The 24,799-nt window shown below is 35.1% G+C and overlaps 1 protein-coding gene across 1 annotated transcript in view; it reads right to left on the reverse strand.

Moving 5' to 3' along the window:
• Positions 1 to 24,799, reverse strand: part of MMP16 (matrix metallopeptidase 16) — a 134,561-nt gene that overhangs the window by 53,413 nt on the left and 56,349 nt on the right. Inside the window, exons 3-4 of the mRNA XM_069006016.1 lie at positions 18,631 to 18,753; positions 11,878 to 12,182 (exon numbers count right to left, since the gene is read on the reverse strand). Coding sequence (XP_068862117.1) covers positions 11,878 to 12,182; positions 18,631 to 18,753 — 428 coding nt within the window. The remainder of the gene's footprint in view (positions 1 to 11,877; positions 12,183 to 18,630; positions 18,754 to 24,799) is intronic.

The following is a 24,799-nucleotide window of genomic DNA, read 5'->3' on the forward strand; positions in this document are numbered from 1 at the left end:
ACAGACATAGAACTTTGAGAGCTTTGAAACAGTGACATAGTAGTTTGTATATATATATAAAGTTTTTATATGAACAATTCTTCCTTCACTGTTATTTTTCTTTTTTAATTCACATTAAGAAAAAAAAAAGTCAAGATAGATTTGTCCATGGTTTGGGTTTTTTTCATTAAACTGGTGATAAAAAGAAATGGGAATTTTGAATCCTAATTGGCAAAGTGATTAGAAGAAAAAATCATTAAAAGTCCTCTGATCTGAAAAGAAGACAAGTTTTCTAAGAAGTCTGCAGACTTCAAAGGGAAACCTGATCCAAGGTGCACCATATTTTAAATTAAGACGACTTCAAACTGGGGATCCTGTATACAGAGAAAGTGACAGAAAGACAAATCTGCTACTTTGGTTTTACTTTGTTAAAATTTACTCATGAAATGCTCTGATCTATTGGACAACCTCCTGCTAAGATCCTAGGATTCTATATCCATACAGCTGTATGCTCCTCTAGCTGGATGGACCACTGTACGTCTCTCTAGAACTCGGGGAACACGGTTGGTTTGCACTAGTGACTCTTGGCACTTGCTGGCATGGAGATGACTGAGACCCTGCCATGGAAGGGCAGCCTCCAGGATGACAGATTGCAGAGGGCAGAGCAAAGGGTGCTGGAGAGGACAAGATGGTCAGGCAGCCAAGCCATACTCCTGGGCCTCCCAGCAGAAGGAAGCCTATGCAAGAATTTGCTTAGAGAGGAAGACGAAGGCAGGAATTCGTTGTCCCTGGCAAAGTTCAGGAGAGATTGGACATGAGAATGTAGGCCAGGGCAGAAGTCAATCCTGGCACACTTCCCCTTCTCTGAATTAGGAGCTCAGCAGGACCCCAGCCTGGAGCGACAGCAGTTGGCCCCAGAAGGAAGAAGGGACAATGCCAGAGGTTCCATGTTTGATGGCTCTCAGACCAGAGCTTCCCACTAGGAAAGCAGAGAGCAGAACACAGAGTCACTGGGGGCACAGTTTTCCACATCTGCTCTGCCACCATCCCACACTCAGGCAGGTTGGGACCATTATCTCTGCACCTCTGCCAGCCACTGCCAGTGTCACAAGTGATCATTAAAAACAAAAACCAGCTAAGAAGTGACAGTTGATTATATCTGTATTTTAGTTGATAACTTTCCTGAAGCTCAGGCCCTAATATTTTTGCTGTTTCTGGTAGCACTGCTAGCTGGAGCACAGCTAACAACATTAATTCCATATAACTACAAATCTTCAGCATCCTGAATAATCAGTGATAATCCCATTTCCTCATAATTACATAGTATCAGTTTCTAAACTGCATCACAAGAAAGATGGTCTGTATGATTCTTAGAAATGGGAAACTAAAAGTATGTTTACACATTACCATACTACCAACTGTGCATTCAGAATTTCAGAGGTGCAACCCACACGTGAATTACCATATTCAGACCAATACAAGTGTTTGTCCTGCCATACCAAGAGTGGCAGGGAACAGCCTATGCCTTTTCTGACTGCTGTACTGAATTGCTCCCAAAACAGCCATCTCTAGGGCTGAGATAGATTTCTTTTGACCCTGGTTGGTGCTGCTATTTTGAATTTCTTATCACTTCAGTTCTCCTCTAATCTGAAATGGCATCATTCAACATCACTGGTGGAAGTTTTCTAGCTACTCAAAACTGTAACACAAATGTCTCTACCTGCACCTCTCACAGCAAGAGATGAGAAACAGGTATTTCAGAACATGATTCATCTAGTTTGTTTTAGACACCTACTTCAGGATGCAACACACCTTACCCGGGAAGACAGTATATCTCTCCTATAACTCTAAAGGGACTCCATCAGATTAACTCAGATATAAACACCAACATATGGTCAGATTAATTCCACCCCCTCAAGTCTTCAGGCTTTTGACTTAGTTCTTTTCATTTAAGTCACTGGCAAAACATTAATTATAGAAGTACAGGATATGGACTTAAGTGATATATGTACAAACCCAGGAAGTACTTATCATAGACTGACTTGAAGGAGAGAGTTAAATCTGTTCACTAGAAAAAAACCAAACAAAAACCCAAACAAAAAATGTTGCTCTTTTAACTTACTTGGTTTTTTTTTTTATTTTTCTGCTTTCATCTTTTTTCACAACCTGATGTTTTAGCTGTATATGTTTCCAGATTTTGGTGTTAGCTGCTCAGCACTTTTTGGAACCCAAACAGTTAGGAAATCTAAATATAGATTAAAACCATTTTGGCCTCAAGAACATATGGTTTGGGCATTTTGAAGAGAAGAATTGTCAGGAAAAGCACTAATTATACTCTAGACTTGAGAACACTAATATTGTAGAAAATCTTTCATTAGTTAATCATATACTATTCTTAAAATTCAGATATAGTATTATCTTATATTTTAGGGTTATCTACATCTTTCTACTTTTTCAACATCCATTACATTTCTGCTTAATAAATAAATATGTAATTAAATATGTAATTACTGTAAAATCCTTGTCTTGTTCTCTCAGGAAACCATGACAACATCCATATTAATTAGCAGCATGATTTTTTATATTCTGTTTGCCCCTAAAAAGGCAGGGGAAATGAGATGGCAATACAGTAATAATATTCTATAGAGCATCTTTAGTATTTCCTAAATCTGCTGTCTTGAAGAAAAAGTCTCCATTAAGTGGCCCTAGCAACAAATAGAGACTTGAGGAACCCTGGATCACATGGCAGTTGGAATGCTAAACCTGCTTTAAATGACTGAGATGTCCCTTTCTGTCTAAATGGAGAATTTTACGTTCATGGATAATGCCTCTTTCCTAAATTACTGCTACTAGGAGACCAGACTTAAAAGAAAAATAAATAATTTCAAGCCGTTCATTCATTATCTGATTTTTTAGTTGCAAACTGTTTTCGACTTATTTGCAATAATAAAAGGGATTTTCTCTCTCTCTTTTTTTTTTCTTTTTTAACTCAACATGTTTGAGATATGGCTTTTCACAAGCTCTCCATAGTAAATAATCTTTCAAGAACCTGAAATTCAGTCTCTGGTGTGAAATCTCATGGCTCATCAGGCAGTTTCTCTATTATTAGCCTTATTTTTATTACTATTAGTTTGTATCATACATTTTAAAGAAATATTGCCTTTTTGTAGACTGATAGTAAACAATTATATCAATGCATAGAGGATAAAAATAAAAAGAACTGGAACATGGAGTTTTTTCCCTTTTTTTCCCCATTCTCTAAAACTTTCTGAAAGATGTAAGAATTATATAAAAACTCTCTCAGATTCAGTACTCAAAATCTGCTAAGCTTCTTTCTAAAAGGAGAAAAGATTAAAGTAGGAGTATTTATTTGTTTGTTTATTTGTTTGTTGTATATGTAGTGTTAGGGGTTTTTTTGTGTGTGAGAGATTGTGGGGTCATAAAAATAATTGTGAAGGGGCTGGCCCATATTTTATGTTTGGACTCATTTAAAATAAATCTATTGGCCTGAACAAAAATGGCTTCCCAATACTCTTTTCTCATATACTGCAGGGGGAACATGAGAATGACAAAAAGAGAAAAAGGAGCCAAAAACTCCAACACTGTTAGTTTCAACTTATTATCCCTTTAACAAATATTTTTCAAGCAAATTTCACATTTTTCAACCAAATTTCCTCATGTAAACTCAATTCTCCTGATATACTAATATGAGGGTCTGATTAAATGAATCCATTTTGGGAGATAAACTTGACTTCATTGTTGCATAAACAGTTGTTTGAGACAAAGACATCTTTAAAATTAAAAAAAAAAAAAACCACAAAACCAAAAAGGGCAGTTCTTTTTCAGTGACTGTAGGTGCAAATGCTGCCAAAATTGTCTGCAAGGACCCATGCTGCCTTTCAGCTAGATGTTTCCTTGGCAGCAAAGTCGATGTAACAGACAATGTGAACTTTCCTCATTTATTTCTATGCAAAGTCAGCCAGATCCGCTTTAACACTTTTCATTAGCAGTTTAAGATAGGCCAGCTGATTGCAAACTGAGGCAGATGGCAAATGAAAGCAAGCAAGCAGGTTCTGCTGGCCCTGGTAAGCGGGAAATAACCTCCAGTTGCAGTTTGAATGGATAGCTGAGTTTGCAACTTCCCTAACTGCTCCATATAGGCTTGCAATGATCTGTGTTTACCTACGCCACGATGGAAACAATATGCAATTTAGTGGCTTGAGCTGTGCTGCCTTTTTGGTTTGCAACCTGCATCAGGACTGTCTCTGGCAATTAAGCTACAGTTTAAATATCACCTTGCTTCTATAGACATGAAAAGCACAATGTAAAATGTGCATCTTAGTCTACAATCCCACTGCTTTAATTAAGAATATCACAAAGTCAATTCTCTTAAGATATTCCTCAGCCTCTCTTTCAGTTTGCATACTAGGACATATAGAAATGTTAGGCCAAGAAGGAAGCTGAGAGTTTGATAATGCACGTTGAGAGCCCCTGGGATGTATTAAAAGCATCTAGTCAAGCACATCTAGAACATGGGGCTGGATTCATCTACAAGACTTCTTTCACTGACTGCCAGTTTTAAACAGATTTCCTTTTTAAAAACATGCAAATGAAGTGCTTTCCTCAAAGCCAAAGGGTGTTCCATGAAAGCAAAACCCTCCCCAAAAATTATAAAAATGAGGTCAGTACTTTACCAACAGTTAACATTTTCCATCATCTGGCTTCCAGCCAGTAGATGGGGTCCAGCAAACAGATCCTCTTCTATCTGCATAGTCCTATGTCCAATGACTGAGTCCTCACAAGCAGCCAGGGCCATTTAAGATTTTTTGGATCATTTCCACCTCTTCAATAGCTGAAAGGGATCTTTCTATTCTCAAGTGTGGCTTTGCATACCATGATAATATTTTTAAGGATACAATTTATGCATCAGACACTGGATATCTGAGAGTTAAGATTTTAGGTAAGATCTTGGAGTGACTGGATATGGGACAGGGGCACACCAGCAAGTATAATCCAGGAAGGTTTGGAAAATTTAAGGACGGAGGAAGTTCTATCAGCACAAAATGCACTTACTGATAAGGGAAAGACTGGTTTGCTTTTAAATACTGAAGACTGTGTGGTTTTGTGACAGAAAGTATTACTGGTGTTAATTGATTCCTGAATTAAATTGGCTTTCAGGGAAAATGGTGAAATTAGAAGAACCAATCGTTATTCCATATGCCCACAACTTGCAAAGCTCTTTGAAATATTATCCTGGCATCTTCATCATTGTGTAATATTATAAATGTAATAGTTGGGTTTTGTCATCCTCTATAATATTGTTAATTCTCTCATTTTGCACTCAAATAGTTTCAATGTAAAATGGAAGTTGTACTTCCTTAACCTTATAATTATATATAAACAAGGCTGCAACTCAACAGTCTCGGTCTCTTTATCCTGTAAACAAGATATGACAGAGGGCCATAAAATATGAATGGAATAGATAATATTATTAGAAAACTACTTTCTTACAATATGAGCATCCATCTGTCTAAAAAGAAATCAGAAAGAAGTAGTATTTCACATCTGCTTAAACTATAGGACATATTGCCACAGGATGTTGTGGATACCAAATGCTTACACGGGTTCAAAAAGAGATTACACTGATTAATGAAAGGAAATCCCTCATAGGCTACTAAACACAAAAATATGGCCTGTGCCTCAGAAATTCAATGAGCAGATCACTGGAAGCTAAGAGGGAATATGCTGGGGTTTTATTGCCATATGTTTACCCTGCTCTTAGTCTCTTCCTTAGGTATCTGTTAATAGCTATTAACTGGAGACAGAATATTTTGTAGGATAACCTTTGATCTGAACCCACGTTTGAAATTCTCTGTTTACAAGCACATACACAAGTACTATAAAATAAAAATTCAAGTAAGATATTAATCTTTTACATAGTTATCCTGGTGCAGAACTAGAAAATAAGCACGTGACAACTGCAAGGTCACACTGCTTGGTTATAGATCAAATTTGATGATGATAATTGCTTATTAAAAACATACATAATCAATTAAGAGCACTATGCTTCATAAAATTAAAGCCATGTTAACATTGTAATACAGAGCTTCCTTTGATCTGAAATGCTTGGCTTCCTTTATACCAAGCCACAGCATGAGCACTGTTCAAGACACAGAGCTCCCTTAGGAGATGGTTTTCACAACTCCACTGGTTCACATTTCCAGCAGCATATATCTCCTGCACTGTGTCAACCACACTGGCAGCCAAAAGAAATTTATTACAAGTTGATCTATGCAGTTCAGAGATCAGGATTTTCATAAATTTTTCTTGGCTGCCAGCACAGTGCCCACAGCAGAATCTACGCACTAACTGGAGTCCAAGTACATTACACAAGACACTGTATTTGCATCAGGTCCAAGAAGTTTTTACTTGGCAATCTACAAACAGCATGGTACAAAGTGACAGGTTTGTTTGCTTGTTACAGCCTGCAAACTTGAATAATTTTTTGAATGCCGGAGAGTTAACAAAAAAATAAACAAAACTGAATTCTTGGATTTTTGAGTTTGTTTTCCCAAAGATGGAGTTTTATGCATACACGTTACAAATATTCCACATGTATGTAAGTAGTATGCATTGATATTCTCCTTACAAGTTGCTGTAACACTAAACCATCTATTACTTCTGTAATGGAGTTTCACTTAGTATTTATTGTATGTTCTTTGATGGAAAAATGGTTTTCTGCAGAATTTCAGTATGGTACACTAGCTACCTTGGTAAATTTGCTACAGAGGTAAAAGATAATGTATTTTAGTTTGACTTTTATTTCTCTTGCTGGTGTGAATATGAAGATAACAGTATCAAATTACCATTACTGATCAACTGTGTTTATCTACACTTAGTTTTTTGCCAAATATTTTCTGCTGCTGGAAGACATAGTTCCATGGTCACATTTTATCCAGTAATTGGTACATTACTTATCATGTACCATGTGCTTGAAAACTGAGCTCTCAAGAAATCCTTGTTTTCCCCAAGCACTACTTCTAAATCTTGCCCTGTTTTAAAAAGCTGCACTTGTGCAAGTAGGTCAATCTTAAATTAATCTAGTTAAAAGTAGTGCACTCTCAATTTAAACTGGTTTAACACTCCCTTAAATAGGTTTAGATGCATTCAGTAACTTCCCAGAAAAAATAACTGCTTTAAAAAAGGTTTAAACTAACTTAAGTACATGTGGACAGAAAAATGTGAAATCAATTTTGATAAACCAGAGCAATAAGGCTAATATGAATGCCCCTTTCAGTTTTAGTACAGAAAGATGGGACATAAGACAGGATTTTTCTGCAAGCTACTAGAAAATTTACAGAGACAGTACCTATCTCAGATGCTCCCTGGCAGTGACTTTGAATTTCATTACAGTCATTTGAAATACTGCCATTGAAGAAAATACTTTGAAAAAATATTTTTGTTGAGGGTTTTGACAGTACACTATCTCTGAAGTACTGCCACTCCTAGGAAGAAGTCATTGTCCTGTTCTGGATTTAGATACATCTTTCATTGTCCATAAATTTTTAATTAAAAAAAAAAAAAAAAAAAAAAAAAAAAAAAAAAAAAAAAAAAAAAGGAGGTGATATATATCACCTAAATGGATTGGAGTCATGGGAACAAGGAAATCTCTCCCAAGTCTGAAGACTGGTATATTAAGATTTCTTCCTATTCCTTTTTTTCTTCTCTTTTTTTTCTTTACAGTTTTTAAGTTCAGAAGAAAATAAGGATATAAAAATTTTCTTAATAAGTGCTGATTTTTCAGATATCTACTTATGCAACTTGATTTCCATCTCCTGTTTATTCCTTTACCTTTTTACAACTTTAAGTGTAAATATTGTGGAACATTTTCCTGTAAAATCACATCCATTTTGATTTGCTGTTCCTGAACAGCATTTCTTCTTCTGATGTATTTGCCAAGTGTTACCAGAGTTTTAATTGACACTGCCTAGGAGCACAAGATACTTTGTAAGGTGCATGAAGAAACCATTCTGTTCCAAATAATTTACAAAGCTAAAGCTCTTATCTCACCTGAACTCTAGGTAGGCAGATCATAGAGGAAATGGAGTCTACTGTAAGTGAAACAGCCTACTCCTACAGGAATTTGAAAAGTAGTTGTCCTAAACGAGAAAATAGAAGATGAGAGCTGACTGAAGGAAGGCTATAGTCCAATGCATACACTTTGTATAAAGTATTGAAAGGATACCATTCCCTTTCCTTATTAAAAAAAGAAAAAAAGGGCATCATACTTTATCCTCCAGTTTCTCCCTCATTCCCCAGCAGAAGAAATTCTGTCCTTGTTTCCACTGCTTCCCTGTGATGCTAAGTCTATTGTCCTTCTTTCTGGAAATACTTCTAGGATCACCTGCAGCACCACAGATGGAAATTCAGAGAAAAGACCTCCATAGCTCAGCTGGAGTTGAGGTACCAGCTGTACCCTGCTTACAGGGTATTATGAAAGCAAAGAAATAGATCATTGTAGAAAGCCTGCGAGTGTAAAATTGTATGACAGGAGGTTTTTTCCTGAGCGACGGGCCCATTAGTCTTTACTCCTACAAAAGCCTCATTCATTCTTCAGAATGAGGGAGGAGTCAAAGCACAGATCTCTTCCCAGAACATGATTGATAAGATAACATACCATTGAAGTGAGAACAAAGGAAAGCAGAATGCACTGTGCAGATGATGTATTTCTATTGCAACTGTCCTTTAAGTCTAGAGAATTATTAAACCAAAGCAAAATACAAGAAAATCGACCAAACATGATAAGAAAAAACCCCACCAAATCAACCAAAAACCTGAAGTATGAAGACACGGCAATTAACTAGTCAGAATAAATTGCTGTAGTAATTAACTACACTCAGAATACTGATTTTGTATATGATTCCTTATTTGGAATGAAAATTACTTTAACAAGGACAACAGTTTATGAAAGCATTTCAGTAAGTTGCCTGTCTTTTCTGAGGTGGACTGTATGTAAATTGTTTTCATTAGAACAGTACAAGATGAAGAGTAAGGCTAGAACTATTCAAAAGGACCTTATCTTTGCATTCTTGCTGCTAAGGAAACAAGTTGCTCTGTGTTTTTGAATCTCTCTGGAATACTGGAACAGGAATCAGAGAAAATCAGCCCCTTGGGGTGAGAGTTAGTTTAAAAATAAAAATAAATCACCAAATCATTTTCCCATTCTACTGGATTTCAAATAATACAACATGTAGGTGACTATTGGACTATTGGAGCAATGAATCTTAAAATTGACACTCATCTGGGAAAAATGACTCATAGCTAGGATCATAAATATATTTTTCAACCTTCTGCTTTTCAGTGCTCTGAGACTCAGCTCAAAATGATAGGAAGCCTAAGAGAACTGTAAGTATTTCTTTCCTGTCAATCCTAAATGGCATGCTTGTCTTCTTTCTCCCCCTGGAAATTTTTTCCAGGAACAGAAAAAAAAAACCAAAATCCCCAAAACAAACAGACAAAAACCCCAAAACAAAATAAAAACAAAAACAACAAAACAAAACCTGCATGATCCTCCAGGATTCCTAAACATAAGCTAATCAGTAAGACAATCAGGAAAACCTGGCCTACCTGATAGCTAAAAGTCACCAATCAGACAAACCGGCACCCTGCACTGGCAGATGAAATGCACATATATTGCAATTTCTAGGGTTACAATGACAGGTGAATTTTCTCTGGACAACAGCTATTACCTATGATCCACAGTTCATACCATTTCAACAATAAAACAAACAGCTGCCAAAATTGTTCAGAGAACTTGCATTGGTAAGATATTTTTATTAATTATGTATTTTCAAAAAATCTTTCTTTTTTTACTATGAATATTCCATTTAAACAGGAATACATGTCCCTCAAAAAAGTATATATGAGCACACCAAAGTGCATAAGTTATTAAATTTGCAGAAAAAATTTCCAATGATAACTATTAAACCTTCATGATATAGATAGCAAACCTTTTTTAATATAAAAGTTCAAGGTTCTAAGATGCATAAAAGCACAGTTCTAGCGATAGGATCAATTTACTATCCCTTGATTTTTTTCATCAAAATATATTAAAATTCTTTAATACAAGCAGTAGCTTTTGAAAACTGCTCTACAAAACTCAACCTCAAAAGCTATATAAAAAAAAGAGTGCCATTTTGCACTATGCAAATTGTTTAAGTTAAAGGAGAATGAGACAGACAGAAGTTCGCTTATTTTCATACAAGGTGTGGAACTGCTCCAAAAGAGTTATCCCAATTTAAATTGACACCCTGACTTCAATGTACACATGCCTGTAGATTTTCCTGAGTGCTTGAAGTAATAGCTCCAAAACCACAGAAAATTACATGCAATGTTGGTCTCCAACCAACATAAAAAACCAGACACATGAAATCACCTTCATTTACCCTCACAATGCTGTCACTGACTATGTACCTGAACTGCACAAACAGAGGATTCCCACCAGTGCTCCTTTGAGCTAAACATGTGAAGAGGGTAAATATAAGCTGTGCAACACCACAGATTTTGCTCCAGTAAGAATCTAGGGATTGGTTCACGAGAAAAAAGTGTCTGGAACCTATTGTGCAGCTGAGGGCTTTCACAGTGCCATACACAGCTCTTGCTTCAACTGACGCTGGCACAGAGGTATTGCACTGATGGAATAGTCACAACAGCATATTTATACTCCTAAAATATTAAATTAAGGTTTTGTTGCAGACTCCAGGCTACAAATACTGCTACATATAACGCTCTGAATTTCACTTGGAAGATCTCAGATGAGAAAGGGAAAGGAAAGGAATTAGATAAAGCTTCTCATCATTCACAAACTCAGTGTAACTTTGAAATACAACAGTTCTGCACTTCTTGTCATCTCTATTGTCTTTTGCATGCCAGAAACATCCTATTTGTGCATCTGTGCATCTTCTTTTGAGTATCACTGTTTGCTGAAGAGATCTGTCAAACTTCATGTAACTGGCTTAGCGAGATCTACTAGGACAACTGAAGCTATTTGGAAACAAAACCTGTCACAGCATCGAACACAGGATATGTCTACAGAAAAGCTCTTCTTTGATACTGTTTTTCAGAGATGCAAAGTTAGACTTAGCTTTAAATTAGCATTCCCAGATAATGGCAGTAATTTAGTCACATCACCTTAGAGCTTGGCAATAGTCAGATTTTAGTTGTGAAGAGTAACTTTAAAGGACATATTTAGTCTTTATTTGGTAAATTTTAGGTACGCCAACTGCACTATGCCATCTTTATTTGACTATGGGGAATGTACTACTTAAGCAAATTGGATGTGTTAAAATCAACAATTCCAAAAGACATTCAAAAGTTTTTGGGAAACACCGATTCTTCTCTTGGAACTTTTCTTGCATCTTTAAGATTTTCCTTTAAATGCTGCCACTGAATCATCATAAATACAAACTGAAGACTAGGTTTTATGTACATTGGTATCCACAGAATTGGTGGGTAGCTGGAGTAGTTCTTAGCCTCTCTTATATCACTACTAATGAATATTCCCCATTTTCCCTAAACCTAAATAAGTTTGACATGTTAAAAAGTGCAAAATTAATTTATGTAAACATTCAACAGTACAACATTTGAATGATCACAAAGTTTCCTAGTAAGAATTCAATGTTTTTCAAGCAAAACATGTTCTTATACTGTATCACATTCAGACAGATATTTTTCTGCCTAGGATTCAAAGAGACCGATCAACTAAATATATTTCCAAAGTAATGTTAACCTAGGAATGAAAACTATGTGACTTTAGGAACAGGGGAGCATGGAAGTAGTTCTGTTAGCTGAAAATTCATGCCACTCATCTATTTAGTTTAAAATTAAATCTTCTCTTACCATCATGATTGGGATTTCCCAAAGTCCATGGCTCATCTGAGTCAAAATGAGTGTCTCCCCCAATTCCTGGCCCAGGAAAATATGCATGAGCCAAAAATCCTCCCTCCCCATCAAAGGGAGAACTGTCTCCATGAAAACCTGATGCAAAAATGATAGTAATATCCACGTCTCTCTTGCCATTTTCTAATTCAATATAAGGAACTTCTTCAAATGTTAGAGGAGTTACATTCTGCCACACATCGAAGGCACGGCGAATGGCTTTACGAGTTTCAGCATCACCTACTTTTGGAGTGACGTTCTTTATGCTGAAAGAAACAGAGAAACATTACATAGATTAAATTTAACAGAGTGGTAAGTGACACTGCTAATATCCATTTTCCGCTAATTATTACAAGTTCTGTGCTTTTAATAAAACATGCTAGTCTGGCACTATATACTTTAAGAAGAGTATTTTTAAACAAGCTGGTGCAAAATTATGGTGTCAATCTGTATAGCCCTTTAAGCTAGAATTTATTATGCTAGCTAGCTTACTCCCAGCAGTACAAAAAATCTTCTCTTTAGAAGATTTAAAATATATTAAAATGAAAAATTCTTAACAGTGGGATAACCAGATTAATCAACCACTGACTGTTTACCTCCTGGACCACAATTAGAATCCATCACAGCTAAAGAATGTCATGTCCTTTCTGATCAAAGGAAAAATGTTTTTAGTTAAATGAAATTTTAACTTATTAGCAACTTCATTACCAAAAGTGAGCTCCATACTGTGACCACCAACCAGTATTCACAAAGCCTTGTGGCATTTGCAACTGGATAGATAAATTCCTTATCAGAAACAAAGCCTTTTGACTTCAATACAGGTTAAGATGTCCTTTTATGATCTGATTACATCTATAAATCTTGCACAAAACTGTAGAATCCATCAGAGAAATCATTTTATAGAAGACATGTGCTAACTCAAAAATATGTATTTAAACAGAAATGTCAGTCTTCATTACTTCTTTAAGTGCAATATGTATGAGAAAGGTCAAAAAAATCATAATTGAAGTTTACTATCATAGTTATTAGTAAATTATAGTGAAATAATTTAAAAAATTATTTATTTATTTTCATTATTGAATTCAAGGAAAGAATGTCAATAATCAGTTTAAGACTTCTCCAATTTTCTGCATCATTTCCACTTGATTCATATAGGCAGCAAAAACTCTATTAGGTTTGTGTCTGCTCTGAAACTGCTGCAATCAGATTCTCTTTGTTCATTTGATATGTGCTTGACTGAATGTCCAGCACAAATTTCAGAAATTGCATAGTTCTAGAGTACCTGCAATATTTTTGTCAGCTTACACAGCATGGCACATTAAAGGAGAACAAATACACTTTCATGAATAAATCTAGAATGATTGATTTGTTTGGCACATCAAATATGCTTGATTATATGGTATTTATGTTTATATAAATGGAAACAAATCTTTCAAGTGTAATTTTATAGATTTTACTTCATATATACATTTTGTTCATAGGTTCATGTAGAAAACATAAAGTTACCTATTTGGACTTCCACTCAAAAATATATTATTGTATTGAGTCCAGTAGTGCTGTCTAACCAAAGCATAATTTTTTTAGCTGGCATGTATGTTCCAAAGACATATCAACACAGGCTATAAGATAATATATTGTAGGAAATCCACTACTTTCCTTGATCTTTTGTTCCAAAGGTGATTTAACCAATCATTACATACTTGTGCCTATTCTATTCTTTGCCTAGCTTGTATTATTGGTTCTTGTTCTGTCTTTCTCTCTCACATACATGAACTTCAACATTTTTCCCCCTATAAAAAGACATTTAAAAGACATTTCTGCACTGCAAAGTTATTACCTTTTTGTTGTCTCTGAGAAATTAGAATTTTGAACTCTTTGAATCTCTTGTTATAAGACATTTTCTCCAGTCTGTTAAATATTTTCCTGTGATTTTTATTCAACTCAATCCAACTTTTTAATGTTCTTTTAAAACTGACTCTGTCAGAACTACAAAGTATTGCAGTACTGATCTTGCTGTCAGAGAGAAAATGTCCTCTGATCTGTAGGCATGACCTTACTCTACATGATGTAAATATCATGTGATTTAAAGTGCTTTTGATGATGCCCTTTCATAATTATTTGCTCATCAGTAATTTTATGATCAGTGTTGCATTGCTTTTACTGTGATTAAAAAATATTGGACATACTGGATCTTCTATCAGCCCTTGCAGTACCCCTCTCTGCAAGCTCTCTCTTTTGAGAATTAGGTTTCTTTGAGACATTTTAATTAGCAAGTTCATAAACTACTCAGTCTGTGCCCCTTGAGAAAGAACAGCATTTTACAACCTGTCCTGTGACACAAAATCAAACCACATCACAATGGCACGCTTATACTGGCCCTACCAAAAGCTTGACAACGGTTCACCTGTCGCTATGTCGAATGTCACTTAAAAAGCTGGCAGATGTGCTCTTAGTCAGCCCTGTGTGTGCTCTCTAAGGCACGTGTATTGCCTGAAGCAGAGCTCTTTGAAGGATTTGAGCCTCTATTATTTCCCATGTATAAGGAGTATGGCAAATGACTCAGCAGGCTCTCATAGAAAACAGAGCATGTCTAGCAAAACTGAAATACTGATGTAGGAAAAGCTCATCTGAAACATCCAGCTTGGACTTTGTTGTTATGTTTTTTTGTATTTATGAATCTTACCAATTGGTCAAAGTCACACTTTGGTCTTAGTAAACAGAACAAAAGAAGGGTCTTCTGCTATTATATGTGAAATGAGGAAATGGATAAAAAAGATTAGAATTTTCTATTGGTGTTAAATTGATTAATTAATTGATCTAAAAGATTTTGACTCAAATGTTAAAACTTATTTTACATTTCTTACTTTTTCAGCACATTGAATTAAGTTTTAATCACTGATTACAAATGAAAACTAAGCCATTGTGCTAGTTTCACACTCACAAGCTAGAGTAGACTACCTGTGATAGCAGACATTTTCCATGGGATTCAGCTACTGACTTACTTTGAAATAGCATCCTACATCTCCAGATTCATTGTAAAGTAATATTTTTCAAAGCATACTTTCTGTATTAAAACTAGAGAGATTTCTGGCTTCCAAACCAATATTCTGGAGTGGGCAAGATTATACTGAAAAATGTAGCTTGAAAGAGAAATTATATAAATCAGCAGTTATTCCTATGTAAGAGTATTAACAGAAAATAACTGTCCATTTTTAATGTGTTAAACACAACACAGGTTCAAACCCAAAAGAACAAATACCAACACTGTGCAACACAAACATTGAAATTGTCTTGCTGGGAACTTTGTTTAAAATAATCCACCAGTGCAGACATCTGAAACCCAAGTTATGTTACGTTTCTTTCATGTTGTTTATCATACAACCTCCAAGGGGGAAGTACAGTAAAATCAATCTATAAAGACAGCCTATCAATTACCAGGGATACTACAACTCATCTTTTAAAAGTCTTCAGTTTAGACCTATGATTGCAACAGCAAATAAAGTCTCATATGAGCCCTCTTCTATTACATTTAGATCTACATCTTAAATCCGGAAATCACCTGAAATAGTGGTGACTTTCACAGGCAGTAAAAAAAAAAAAAAAAAAAAGAGAGGCATTGGGTATCTTGCACTCAACATGTCCAGATAATGGAGCTCAAATAGAAGTGTAGGACATGACAACTCAGAACCACTCCTATTGCAAGGTGGAAGCATAGCAAGACGAAGGCGTTAATAATAAAAATCCTTTTTTTTCTAAGTATTACTTTCCTAGTCTCAAGTCTAATGATCATTTCACAGCAAAGTTCAAATGAGAGAAGGATTCAAAGCTGATCTTGACCAGACTGGCAGTGCAACTATATAAAGAGGTTGAAGATCCGGAAAGTATTTTAGTAAACAAAAGGCGATCTATAAGATGAAACATTCACTTTCATGCCAATTTTTGCAAACTAATAAACTGAGTGATACTTTTTATAAGTTTTGAGAGCTGTTATTCTTAGACAACCACAGCCATGTATCGATTGATAACGTTTTTTTGTGATTATTGCTGGTTTTGTATAATTTTCAGCCTGATAGTGGCTTCAAGCCATTTTATATATTTAAAATACATGTCTTCCACAAGAACAATTGGATTTTATCACTGATATGCACTTTTCATGTTGATTTCCTATTTCTACAGCTGCCAGAAGAGTATTGTTTTGAGAGTGTTATTCAGAAATCCTGAGTCCTATTGATTTCAGAAAAGCTTTGGGTTTTCCTTCCCTTCCCACTCCCTCCCCAAAATATCCTAAAAGAGAAATTATCCATGTTTCACTGACATATTTTTGGCTGCATCAGCTTCAGGAGCCTTGCAAGATTGTCAGGATATACCTCACATGACTGTGTAAAATCAGTAATCTGAGATTTAAATAGATGAAAGAGCAGGAATTTCAACAGAGTAGGTAAAAAGATGCAGTCAGTAATCTGTTTGAAGTAAGACAGTTACAGATCTGTACTTGATATGAAACTTAAAATAAATTGAAACACACATAAAATTTGAATAAGTTGTTGACACAACCTTTTTACTTTCATTGATGTAAATCAAACCTAAACTGTTAATATGTTCCCAAAATGACATAATAAATGTTCGAATGGTAATATGAGGCCAAAAAATACATTATTAATGTAACTTCTAGCTATAATTGTAAGTTGCTTCTTTGAAGTTCCATTCTGAAATTTTGCAGAACTATTTCAGGTTGAAAAATTACACGTTGAAAATAAAGATTAGTTCCATGGCAAGGAGGAGGGAGGGGAGCTTGCTTTTGGAAGTATTTGTTGTGGGGTATTGGTTTTGGTTTCCAGAATTGTAAGATGTAGCATACACTGAAATGAGGGAGAGCAAGCACACTTCAGACTACAAGGTTTGACTGGCCAGGAAGGCACAGAATGCAGCTGGAAACCTGCAGGCTATAAAGAGACTGAGGAGTGGCACAGAGAAAAATGGAGCAGATAAATGATACTAGAGATATGATTAAAATTTTAGGAAACAAAGCAAGTTTCATGCATTTAACAAGTCATAAGCCTGTAAGCAGAGAATTGGTGAAGAGAAGTGTGTAAAGAATCTTAGTTCTTTTTTTTGGTCCTTATTTGCTTTGGGTTATTTTATAATTCAAAAAGATAATGGAACATTTTTCAAAATTCTAATCAAATTTAGGGTTTCTATTTTAAATGTCTTTTGTATTGTAATTCACTGCAAAAAATATTACAGACTTATTCACTTCAAAGCTCTGTTTGACTGGAGGTCTTGTCAAAGTGAGAGAGTGAACATTTTCAAAGAGGGGAGGCAGGAGATAAAGAACTGCTATGAATTCTTCAAAGTGAGAAAGATCACTAGATGTCACTTAGTTTAATACTGGGCACCTTCATTTGTTATTTGGATTAATGCCTTGGGTGACAGTCCAGAAGATATACAAGTGGTAGGATTTAGACTATTGTAAAAAATTCTGTGAAGAAATAGGGAATCAGACTGTACAAATCAGAGTGGTAGAAAAAAACACACATCTCACTCGATGACCATGTATGCCTCCTAAGTGTGCACACACCACATTTAAATTCTAAAATGCAGATAAGTGTAAAGGGCTGTAGGTGGGCATCCTTATTCTAACCAACTATAAATTACATTTACATCAACAATAAAGGATTCCAGCCAATGCAATATACCAACCCCAAGGCAGTCGGTTGTCTGTTGCTTGATGTTATATCAGAATGTAACGTGTTAAACTAGAATTCTCTAATTCAGCCATAAACCACAGTAGTGACATAGAGTTACTAATGAAACTATCTCTTCATCAGGGTATGAGGAACAGTCTATATGACCATTAGGGCTTATGAACTTTAAATTTAGTACTTGTATCGGTTGATGAATATTGGCACCAGTTAATGAATTTGAAAACTATTTTATCCTCAGAAGTTACCCCTGTTGGATATTACAGGAATCCATGATGAGACTGTGTAAATTTTCCAACAGTCTATATTGGAATCCTTGGTTTGCTGACAAATGATAGATTCTATATTATATATATACACTTGTACACACTTTCTCTGGTTGACAGAGCTCTAGAGAGTACATCTTGAAAGTTTCCATCTAACTTTTCCTCCAAGGCCTCAGTTTGACAGCTGGCACACTGTGCTAACTACATGCCAGACTCAGGAGTTAAACAGATGTACTGCCCTGCACACACCCCTACGCCCATCATCTCCTGCGCAGGAAACGGTCGGGTGACTCATCAAATGATAATCAAATTAATTTGTACTTAGAACAGACCCATGGACACCTACATTTTGCAGAGACTGACTCCTTTCAATAACCTATTTTACATACTTAAATTAGAGATCTGAGTTTCATCACAGCACTCCTAGCTTCAGAGCATTATTATCTGAGAAGCTGCCAAGAAAGTTGAAAGGTAACATTAAGTACATACTGGGTGTTAAATTGATGCTGTAAGCTTTGGAGAATTTACTGGCAACTAAATACGTGCAATTTTAATGCAAGAAAACAGCTTGGTTTTTATATAGCACATACACACTTATAAGAGGTATCCATAGTAGCACTTTTATATCATACATTAATAATAAACTTCTCAAAATATTGAAAAATATTCAGGAATTTATATTTACTTTCAATTAAAAGTCATCACTATTAGTGACATTTGTATACTTATACAAATATCTTTAGTACCTGTAAGTGATATGTTTGTGTTGCCATTTTTGTCCTGTTAACGCGTAGCGTTTCCGACGAATGTTAAATTTGGAGCTACCTCTTGTTTGGTCAGGCACACCACATCGAGGTTTCTTCATCCAGCTGCAAGAAACAGCACCACACAATTAAAGAAACATGAAAGGAAAATCATAACCACTGCATCCAGCTAATAAAAACATGTAATTATTTGTATATATAATTTTATTTAACATATAAACTAATAAAAACAACAGACTGTTGGTGCTCTTTTAATTCAAGATACTGAAATTGCTAACTTTATGATGTTATCAAGTTCTTCTATCTTTTTCCACACAATGAGAAATTGCAACATTGCAACTGTAAGCTCCTAATGGAGATATTTAACTCGGGGATTATGCTTAGAATATTTAATGTTCTGCACAAAATCAAGCTGAAAAAGTCTAAATCACATACAATAAAAATGACCATTGCGGCAGCACCAGACTTCTCAGAGAGATGCTGTATTTCTACAGTGGTCTCCAATATTTCAATGTTTTCCAATACTTCAAAAACTTTAAATTTGCCAGCATTCAAAATATATTGTAATTAAGATGATATCTAATTCAAAAGCATAATTTCTGCAGCAATATTCTTGATCTGTTTCTCACTTGTAGGGTAAGGCACTATCTAGTTCAAACAAAATTCAGCTCAAGTTATTATTTTATATGAGTTGAATGGCTGCAGGACAATTTACCATCAGGAAGAGAGTAAGACTGAAGTCTTTTACTGCATAAACAAAAGACAAATCTCCTCTGTTACTTTTCCTGGCTCATTGAACTATATTTCTATCATGCCAAACAATTACTTAAGTAAAAGCTATAGTTTTCCAATGGCATTTACCAGAAAAATAGTCATACCCTATATTCAGGCTTTCATGGATGAATTTCTGACCATTAAACTGGCATCGTTTTGTAAATAAATGTACACGCATCAGCTGTATAGGTGTGATTGGATGACAGAAAAGTAATTTGAAATGTCATCTCAGAAAGTGGATTCCCTTTAAAACATGCACAGGTAATAAAAAATTCCAAAAAAGCAAACAGTCAACCATCAACCTCATTTTCATAAATGTGTGTGAAGTGGTTTCAAAGTACTTCTAGTACAGCTAGACTTGTAACACCTCATACATGCTGTAGCTACGGATATATAGCAAACTGTTTTTCAAAGACACAAGTAGGTGTTAAGCTCACCAGCCTGTGGGAAAGTACAAAATTTTCTTGATAGTACCAAGATGGCACTACACCCCACTTGCACTGATAAGAGCTATAGAAGTGCCTGCAAAAACTCTGATGGGTGACAAATCTATTGAGTAGTACAAGTGAGGAACCCAAAACTCATGAATTTAACTGCCTTATCCGGAGACATCAAGTTCACAATTACGTGTTTCAAATAAGAAACAGAGAATGATTTGTTCTAATTTCTAGTAAGAATACTAATGCATGGCACATAAAACAGCTGATGTGCAAGGAAAACAATCTTCTTTCCCTAGTGCCCGCAAAGACCATACTGCAAAAATCTAAAAAAACTTTACCCCACCAGCATTTGCTGAAACACCCTGCAACTTTACTTCAGGTTCCTTTGGTTTTTGAAATAAAATAACAATTCAACAAACTAGGCATGAGGGATTTTTTGGGACAAAATATTATTGAAAAGTTTAATTTGCTCTAATAATGAAAGAAAATGAAGGAAAGAAGTAAACCTCTGTTACAGACCAAAGGGCAATAATATTCTTCTTAGTAAAATGTTATATTTACACTTCATGAGATTAAAATTGGTTCAGACCTTCAAAAACTTTTAGACACTTTGTCAGTAATACTTTTCCACAGTGCATGTTAGATCAGTATGCAGCATTTTAATGGCAGGGTATATATAAATTATGCTGTTGAAACTGCACACACACACATTGCAAAAAAAGACATAAACATAACAAAAGATCAGTGTTCTCACCTTAAGGTGATATCCCTACATCAAGAGCAAGAAGCAAGGAATAAAACAAAACCAAGTAACTACTATATTTTGTAAGAAACACTTTACAAACATATTGTATAAAATATATAATTTATCACTTGTAGTTGTATCATTTCAAGGGCAATGACTTCTAAGTCATTGAGTTAGGCCTCCCCCCTCTCCAAAAAGTTTACATTATTTAGCTTAACTGATGGAGACCTATTTTAAAAACAGGGTTTTCTCACTGGCAAGCTAGGGGCAGATAAGAGTAAATATTCTAAGTTCTGAATTTAAAAATTAATCTTCAAAGCTATTGAAATAATTTCTCAAGTCAAAAGATTCAATAATCTTATAGAAAATCCTGTTAATGTAAAAATTTTTTCACACTTTAGAATTAATACCAAAAGTCAGGAACAGCAGGTAACATGGATTCAAAAGTCAACATTGTATTATCTTACTACAACTACTGACCATCCTTTTTTAACAAAACATAGCCCAAAATAACACATTATGAAATTCAAGCAGTCACAATCTGTTCTTGCATTGATTTTGAAGTAGTATGTACCTATCAAGGACATTATGCTTGTATCTGTATTGGTTTGGACAGGCAGGGGATGTTCCAAGTTGTCATGCTGTCTGGACCACTAATGTTCTTACTGTTCTTACATGAGGTCTGGGACTGTAGTTCACACAATATAAATCCAAATATAATTCAAATGGAAGTCATTGCATGAGTGGTTCAGTAGCTTTTGGGAAATTATCTTCATGAAAAATTTAAGGAAAGATGCAATTCGCAGCTGAAGAGTTGGAACATCACCAAATCCATCACCTAGATCTTAGCTGAGCTAAGTTTAGCAGTAGAATTTTAAACAAACTAGTGCATGACTAGTAAGGGAGCTCAGTATTTTCTAGAACAGAAATGAGGCAAAATGTTAACAACTTCAGACTCATAAATTTTCCTTTTATTCCTTTAATATTTTAAATCTTTTTCAACAGTAATTTTTCTCACACTCACTGGGAGGAAGACTTCTGTTAGTAATAATCATTAAAGCTCATGTCATTCCGGATTCTTAGGGCATGATATGGTCTTCCATTGGGGGAAGTGACAAATAAAACACTGATTTCTATTTTCTTCCAAATATAGATTCTTTTAACATATTATGATCAAGCTCTTCTATGTTTCTGATTGCTTGTTGGAGTTTAATTTTTTGATCTCTTTCTTAAATGGTTTGAAATATGTTTCATTTTAAAAGGGTGCACACAGGTAATGACTTTGCTTCTTTCTCATCACTTTGTTTTTGAACTTGTAGAAATCTTTTCTGCAGCAGCCCCTCAAAATTAGTATAAGTACTCAATAAAGAGGCTTAATTGTGACTGGACTTCTCTATCTGTACACTATGTCATATCACATTCCTCTTCAACTCCATTAGGTTGAATCTTGAGGAATGTATGTCAGGAAAATTTAAACATTTTAGACTCACAGCAAATTAGAAAGATTAAAAGAAAAATATGCAGCAAAACTGTGATGCTCTTCCAGTAGAGATTAAACTGAACTTCTTCTACCTCAAGCCATTTGCCTAACCATATTTTGTTCTTTGGTAGTCAAGAGGAAAAAATCTCTGTCACTTATTTTTCTTAAGCCTTCAGGAAAAAATTTTGGCCTAACACAGAATCAAAACATTAAAAACCATACCTTTCATTAAGAGACCCAACTGCTTTAACCCTAATCAAAATTGCTGCTAAGGTTGCACAATGGTTTTGTTGTTGTGGGGTCTGGGGTTTATTCTGGGCAGAGCTATAGCAAAAAAGGAAACTAAAAGGGAGGATTCAACTTGACTTATTGGAACTTAACTTAGTGGCTGGAAAAACTACAGACATCTATTTAAGAAAACTACTGAATTATACCCCTAAACTTTTAGTAAGCAGAAAGAGGTATGTTTTCTAAGCATCTTTGCTTTTACCTACTGTAGCCTGCTATTACAGGATGTTACTGATACTTGCTAAGTAATAGAAAACAGTCAAAGAGTGATGTAAGATATTGTATTTCAGCCCTGATGATTGCTTTACAAGACTTCTCATTGGATATTTGCTGAGGGTACAGACCTTATATATACTTTTGCACAAAAAATTTTACTATTTACTAAGAAAATAAACCACTGGATCAATTTCAACACCTCGGATTTAACTTTGTGACTGATAGTTAATATAAAAACAGCAGAGAGCATAAACTTAGTTAAAAGCTGATCTAAGCAATAAAATAAGCACATTTGCCATTTATTTATAAAGGATGGCATTAGAATAAAATGAAAGTTTTGTTATTATTGCATAGATTTAGTCAGCATCCTATACACGACCATTCCAACTGTATATCAAGAAGTTTGCAACATAATCCTCAAAACTGCAGAACAAGTTTTGGGAATAAACATGTATAGCAGTTTTAAGAAAAGAACAACTAGTCATTTTCTCCAGTGTTTGTTTTAGGGATGCAGAAGACCAGGAATAACAACAGTGGGTCCAGTTTCAGAAGTGTTCTTTTCATGAAACATTGGCTGTGCTTGGTAGCATATAAATGAAATACAGAAAATACTGTGACACTCCATGCAAATTTCAGACAGTATTTTCATTGGGTTTGCCACTGTCTTGGTACTTGTATTCAGAACCTCCCTAATATTTTTACAGCACTATAAGGATGTCTCTTCCTACCACTCACTCTTCCTTATCCCTTATCCTTATGATGTATGCATCATTCTTTTCAAGTCACTTGAGAAAAAAAATAGCAAAAACCAGTGAATGCTGAGCAGTAGGGAGAAGATGAATACTGTTCATATTTATGCATACCAAAATACTCATTGAGGGATTATCTACTTCTCAGAGCAGCAAAATCCCCCCAGGAGACTTTTGATGGTGCTGCTGCTGTAGGACATTATTTCTTTGTTAGTACCCCCAAAGTTGGTTCCTATCAAATTAACACTATAACTTTTTAAATTGTTTGTCCTTTTGAAGACAAAGAAGCACATCATAATCTCTTCTCGAGATGTGTAAAAGAAGCAGGTAAATCCTCATGCACAAGATGATAACATATTTTTTTATGAGGTTGCGGCTGTATTTATTATTTGTAACACCAGCATTGTTAGTGATTACAGCATATTAATCCCAGAGAAACAAATATCACATATTTCTGAACTAAAGAGTATATATAATTTCTGTGTAGATGAAAGTGAAAACAAATTTTGGACATTTCAAAAATGTACAAAATATTGCCACAAATGTACAACTGAAAAACAATCTACCCTTTATTATGTAGTCATATCTTCATGAATATTCAGTGATGTGAACTGATGGTGTCTTGAGGCAAGAATTTAGTTAAAGATAAGTTTTTCATTGTTTTGTTTTTTTCAGCACCAATATAAGTGTGACAAGCCTTTAAGAATCAATTCTGTTCATAACTTGACTCAAGTTAATGTGACTCCAAATATCTAAGTAAATGCAGCATTCATCCAGCGTGAGTTACATGTACATAAGAATTGCAATGTATTAATATATCTTTCTGTGTAGAAGAAAATCATGCATCAAAAGATCTCAAACTCCATATTCACCACTTTATAAGATTAATGCTTTGGATTGCTGCATAGATAGATTTCTTCATCTCTTACATTGCAGAAGTGAAGAAAACCTTGGTGGCCAAAATGCCAAATTAGCAACATAAGCCACCTCCACTTGAATTTAGAATTTTGGGTTGGTTTTGTTTTTTCAATTCTCCAGCTGATACTCTAACCTAAGAGATGGACTCTGCTTTCCCTTGGGTTACCCCTTTCTGTCTCCTCTGTGCTGCTATGAACAGACTATTTTAGTGAAACATATTGTCTCTTACAAAGCTGCCACTAATGTGTCTTTAAAAGGGCACTAGTTACTGGCATAGCAGCACTCTCTCCTCAAAGATCAATCACTGAAGCTGTATGAAGAGCACAGACTCTTCACCCTGCAGAATGGGCCATAAACATACTTCTGAGCATGGCTCTCTCACAAGGCATTTACTGCTATTGCACTGCATGGTCTAAGGTCCTTTAAATTCCTAAACGGAGTGATGTGTGATCAACTCACCTCCCCTGAGGGCAGCCACAAAATCTGCTTTGTTTTATTGCTTTTCAATGCAATAGAGTATGTGTCAGTGGAATAAAATGAT

This window comes from Aphelocoma coerulescens, chromosome 2, assembly GCF_041296385.1.
Source record: "Aphelocoma coerulescens isolate FSJ_1873_10779 chromosome 2, UR_Acoe_1.0, whole genome shotgun sequence".
NCBI classification, from domain to species: Eukaryota; Metazoa; Chordata; class Aves; order Passeriformes; family Corvidae; genus Aphelocoma; species Aphelocoma coerulescens.